Source organism: Suricata suricatta, chromosome 16, assembly GCF_006229205.1.
Source record: "Suricata suricatta isolate VVHF042 chromosome 16, meerkat_22Aug2017_6uvM2_HiC, whole genome shotgun sequence".
Classification (NCBI taxonomy): domain Eukaryota; kingdom Metazoa; phylum Chordata; class Mammalia; order Carnivora; family Herpestidae; genus Suricata; species Suricata suricatta.
Window position 1 is genome coordinate 59168713 of NC_043715.1, and position 5682 is coordinate 59174394.

The 5682-nt window shown below is 58.5% G+C and overlaps 1 protein-coding gene across 6 annotated transcripts in view; it reads right to left on the reverse strand.

Moving 5' to 3' along the window:
* Positions 1-4349: 4349 nt before the first annotated feature.
* The window catches only part of MZF1 (myeloid zinc finger 1), a 9916-nt gene continuing 8583 nt past the window's right edge, over positions 4350-5682 (reverse strand). For all 6 annotated transcript variants that reach the window (XM_029926388.1, XM_029926387.1, XM_029926386.1 and 3 more), the window contains one exon: positions 4350-5680. In XM_029926388.1, coding sequence (XP_029782248.1) covers positions 4923-5680 — 758 coding nt within the window. In that variant the 3' untranslated portion in view covers positions 4350-4922. The remainder of the gene's footprint in view (positions 5681-5682) is intronic.

Consider the following 5682-nt stretch of genomic DNA (forward strand, 5'->3'; position numbering starts at 1 on the left):
GTCGGCTCCCGTAGTCCGGCTACGGCCTGGCCCGGCGCCTCGGGCTCGCTCGGCGGCGCTCGGGCCGACTCGGCTGTTCTCGGCCCCGCGAGGCCCCGCCCCCACCTGGCCGCTCCCTCCTCCCCCTGGCTCGCTTAGGTCCCGTCAGGCCCAACTGCGGCCGCGCCGCCTGTCCGTTCACTCGTTCCACCGCGAGGGGGATGCGGCTCGAGGGGAAGGAGGAGGCGGCGGCCGCAATAGCGGCTGCCGTGTACTGAGGGAGGCTCGGCTTCCGCAGCAGCAGCGGCTTCGTCGCGTAGGTCCGCAACGGCCTCGGGCGCCCCACCGCTTCGGATATTTCCGCCGCTTGCGGACTTCGGCTTTTCTTGCCGGGCCTGCGCTGTGCGCCTGCGCAGCCGCCGCCGCTGCCTCCGCCGCCCCGCGGTGCTCAGCTATAGGTCTTGGTATTCGGACCCTTTCGGCTAAGCTCGATCATTTCCGGGGACGCTCGTGGGTCCAGGCCTGGGCGGTGTCGCTACCATCTTTAAGTTGGGCAGATGCAGGTCACTTCTCTCGTAGTCCACTCGTGCAGACCGCGGAGCGGGTGGGTCACACGAGGTTCTTGCCCCTGGAGGTCACAGAAGAAGGGTGACCAGGGCGGGCCAGGGGCCGCGCGAGGCCATAGGCGTTGCCCAAGGAGTGCGGGGTCGAGTACCCACGGTGTCCCACCGCAAACGTAACACGCTCGCGGAGATCCTGTCTGAGGTAAACTAGCAAATAAAACGTGTATTGCGCTAGAGAGCACTTTGGGAGTTTACATAGGTGGACACTTAGATGGGAGTGTGGAAGGGGGGGTTCCCAGAGCGGGTCCCGAGTTCCACTGGACGCGCTCTGTGATCTTCCGCTATCCGTTTGGTCAGCCTCCACTCCAATCACAGCTCGGCTTGTCTCAGAGGGCGGGAGGAAGCGGCACCGGCCGGTCATGCGACTTCCGGCTGTTGCCACGGAAACCGTTCGGCGGGTGAGCTGCGCGGCTCGTGCTGGCTCGGGCTTGGGGTCGGGCAGATGGGTGCATCCGGAGCTCTGCAGCTTGGTCCTTTTGCGACCGAGAGCGCTCCCGCTCTATGTCTCTCTGCGTCTCTGAGACGACCGGCCCTCATCGCCTGGGGCAATGTTCAAGAAGCCGTGGCGGTCCCTTTGGCCTGGCGCTGGGGTCGGACAGGGGTTCTCACGGGCTCCTCTCAGCCGTCGACCCCGGGCCAGGCCCGCAATCCTCACCTCAGTGGAGTAGCCCTGACGCTCTCTCATCCCCAGCGCGTCCTCAGACCCGACCTGGCGTCTATTTCGGCCCCTCAGGGAGTCGCCTCCACCTCCGTGGATCTTGGTCTGGCGTCCATCCTGGCCCCAACCTCCTTAGAGGACCTGCTCTGTGGGTCCTCGGGCTCCATGGGCTGATCCCAGGCGTGTCTCTGCAACTGCTCCCTCTTTAGGCCCTTCCATTCTCAATGCCACTACCCCAGACACCCATTCCATCCTCTGGTTGTGCCGTTATCCCAGGCTCACGGTCCCAGCATCCTTTCTTAACTCCTTTGTGCGTGGAGTGCTGGAGAGGTGCCGGGGTGAGGAAGGGGACTCAGAAGCATCAAACAGCTCAAGTTTGGGGATGACATTGTAACCATCCCAGCGTTCTCAGGCTTCAGACATGGCTGGTCTCAAGGCTCACACCGCCCCTCCAGACTCAAATCTTCCTCTTGTATCCCTTCCTCTCTGTTCTCAGCCACTCTGCTCTCCCTACTTGTTGTACAGGCCATCTCCAGCTGAAGATTGATGACACTGGTGCCCGTTCTGTTTGCCGCCAGTCTCAGGGATGTTTCCTATTGGTCATCCTAAACCATGTGTCCAGCCTCAGGTCAGTTTCTGAGGCCCATCTGAGGATAGGATATTGGTTCCCTGGAGAGGTGGCGCTGCACTAGCCAAAGCTTGACTCGCGTGGTCTGTGACATTATGGCTTCCTCAGCGTCCTGTGGGGAAGACTTAACCAGGAAACAAAACGCTGGATAAAGGGGGCCATGGGATCTGGACCAGAAAGGAGAGGATGGCTGTGCTGAGGCACAGGCTGGGCTGGAAGTGCTGCAGCTGGGTTTCCCTTGTTACACTCATGGCTACACAGTGGCGGAAGGGCACAGGTGGCTTGGGTGGTGAAGGTGCCTGTATCCCTTGGGTCTGCAGCCTCTTGGGAGGCAGAATAGGGCTCAGCATACCCAAACGCCCTGATGGAAGTTGGGGCTGGCACCTGGAGGGATTGGGCCGCATGTGATAGGTGAAGCGTGAGAGTGGAAGTGCACCTGGGGTATTAGTGTAGCTTCTGGGAGCTGTAACTGGGAAGATAGGGTTGATTTTGGAAGGGAAGCACAGGAGTGGGTAGGGAAGTGAGTATTGTGGGCCTCCAGGCTAGTGGCTAGGATCAGAGAAGTAGTTCTCTCCAATGGAGAGAATTGGATAGGTTTGGGAGGCCTGAGGTTGGGAATAAGAATAAATGGACGCATGCGGCATAGGGAGACTGTGCTTAGGAGTAAACAGTATACGCGCAGGTACAGAGGATTGGGGGACAGGCTGGTTGGGCACTGTTGTGGCCTCCCCAGATGACCAGTGCCGTAGGGGTTCCTCTCCTGCCTTCCTCCTGTGACTCTAGCTGAGTGAGGCCAAGTGCACATGCTGCTGTCTAAGCCCTCAGCCCTGCTGATAGTATGGTAGCCCTTGGGTTCATAACCCTCAGCTTGGCTTGCAGAGGTGTCCCCACCAATTGCAGAAATAGCTTTTTATTGGGAGGCTCTTACATCACTCTTCATGTTTGTTTCTTAGAGGACTTGTTCAGCAGGTTGGGTCCATGGACTTCTCATGACTTTGGGCATGGGGCCTTGGCATGATGTCGCCATGCCTTTCACATGTGTTGTAATTTTTCTTGGGTGGAATAGCAAGTTCTTAATAGTCATATGTGTGTAGATTTCTCATCATGTTCTTCTTAAACCAAGATGATCAAAACGGGAGAGCAAGCTTTCTTGTTCTCTTTGTTTCTGATTATAAAATTCACACAGACTTTGAAAAACTCCACGTCACAGGATTTATGAAGTTGTGGCAGTACTCCGTAAACCTCAGAGCACTAGCTGCCCGGTGTTTGTGTGCCTTCCTGAATCTGACCCCAGCCTCTGCCTAGATGCCTTCCCCCCCCTCTGATTCATATATCCCAGATCAGAGTCCTCAGGGTTCCCTTTATAGTTGGAGAGGACAATGAGTGTTGGCATAGGACCCAGGGGACTCTCCCCCCCAAGCTGTGTCACATGGGCGTGTCCCTGCATGGGGACCTGTTGACTCTGCCAGATGTGGTAGATTCCAGAGTGGGCCTCGTCCTGGTTGAGGCTAGGCCAGGGGGGAGGGAGGGAGAGGGGCAGAGTATGAGAGGGAAGGGAGCAGAAAGCACCTTATCTGGGATGGCTGTTGGCAGCCTCTGGCGCGGGCGGTTTCTTTCCCTGATTTCAGGACCGCAGTCCTGTAGAAGCAGAGGAAAGTCCAGGTGTATTTCTGGAAGAAGCTTGGACATGAGCCTTAAGAGGTTGTTCTGGGGATGCGTACGTGGCTCATTCGGTTAAGTTTCTGACTCGATTTTGGCTCAGGTCATCTCACGGTTCATGAGTTTCAGCCCCTTGTTGGGCTCCACACTGAGTGCTTGGGATTCTCTCTCTCCTTCTCTCTGTCTCCCCTGTTCTCTCTGTTTCTCTCTCTCTCAAAATAAACATTGAAAGGGAAAAAACAGTTGTTCCTGGAAACCCTCAGGCCAAGAGCAAGATGACACCTCCCCAGAGGGGGATTTAAGTCCCAAGCCAGATCCTGATGCATGAATTGAATATGCAGTGTAAACACTGCTTTTCATTCTGTTTTTGGCACCCAGTGTACCCGCCATTTAGGGGGCAGCAGTGCTAGGTCAAGGGCCTAGACAATCAGATGGAGGGCGAAGATACCTAGGGCAAGAGGAAGAGTAAAGGGTTCCAGAGATGGCAGCCCAGAAGCTGCAGGACATTGAACCTGTGCTGGCAGCAGCTGTATTTTCATGTAAGCTGCTGCTGGCTGTGTTTCCTGTGACTTGCCACTGAGGATGTCCCTCAGAGACTATCCAGTGTAGGGGAGCTCTTGGGATTGTGCACCTGGCCAGGGTCGGTGGCTACTGTGGCTCATGGAATGTGAAGGATTATTAGAGGGCTGGGGAACTGGCCTGGGGCCAGTGGACTTTAATTTCCAGACTGGCTGGGGTCCTATCCTAAAGGGAACCTAACCTGAACACTTGCTGGTAGTTACCATGCATGAAAGAATCTAGATTTCTAGATAAAACCTTCCAGCTTTAATGCCTAAGAAAAGTCTTCCTAGGTTTAAAGTTTTACAAACACATCCCTAGCTCTGGCCTGCTGGACACCAGTTTGCTACTTCTGTTGCACCGGATGATTGTGGCTGGATGGGGAAAACTGGGCCAGTCCTCACCTGGTAGTTGACCAGGCCCACAGTTGTACAGGTTGAAGGCATACAGTAGGCATGGTACAAGGTGGCACCCATAGGTGGTGTTAGGTGTTACCTCTGCAGGGGGCCATGGCTCTCACAGAAACTGCTTGATGGTAGGAGTGGATAGGTGGGGGGGGGGGGGGATAGAGGGACATGCCCAGGTGGGGCGGCACTGTGTGGGTGGATACCCAGACCGAGGTTCTGTCTATTGTTTATTGCGCACCTACTGGGGGTCCAGGTCCTGGGCCAGCCTATACCTAAGCTTGATCAGAGCCCTCACAACAACCCTGTGAGGTAAGTGTTTTGCGCACACGCACACACACAAACACACACTCTCCTCCCCCAAGAAAAGGCCAAAAGAGGGGGATGCAGAGAAGGGGCACCGTGAGCGCTGGTTACTCGGCACTGTGGATGCGCTGGTGCTGGATGAGCTTAGTGCTCTGGTGGAAGCGGCGGCCACAGTCCTGGCAGGCAAAGGGCTTCTCCCGCCGGTGGGTGCGCAGGTGCTGCGTGAGCGTGGGCCGCTGGCGGAACGCCTTGCCGCACTCCGGGCACACGTAGGGCCGCTCGCCCGTGTGGATGCGCCGGTGCTGGGTGAGGTTGGCGTGCTGCCGGAAGCTCTGGCCGCAGTCGGGGCAGGCGAAGGGCCGCTCGCCTGTGTGGATGCGCCGGTGCTCGGTGAGCCGGGAGACCTGCGTGAAGCCTAGGCCGCACTCGCCGCAGCGGTAGGGCTTCTCCCCGGTGTGCGTCCGCTGGTGGCGTGTGAGCTTCAGACGCTGGCTGAAGCGTTGGCCACACTCGGGGCAGGCGAAGGGCTTCTCGCCTGTGTGCACGCGCAGGTGCTGCGTGAGCGTGGGCCGCTGGCGGAACGCCTTGCCGCACTCGGCGCAGGCGAAGGGCCGCTCGCCGGTGTGGATGCGCCGGTGCTGGGTGAGGTTGGAGCGCTGCCGGAAGCTCTGGCCGCACTCGGTGCAGGCGAAGGGCCGCTCGCCGCTGTGGACGCGCCGGTGCTGGAGCAGCACGGAGCGGCGCCCGAAGCGCTCGCCGCACTCCACGCAGCCGAAGCACTTGTCCCCCGTGTGCACTGCCTGGTGTTCCAGGAGCACGGCGCGCCGCGCGAAGCTCTCGCGGCACTCGCTGCAGGGGAAAGGGCCT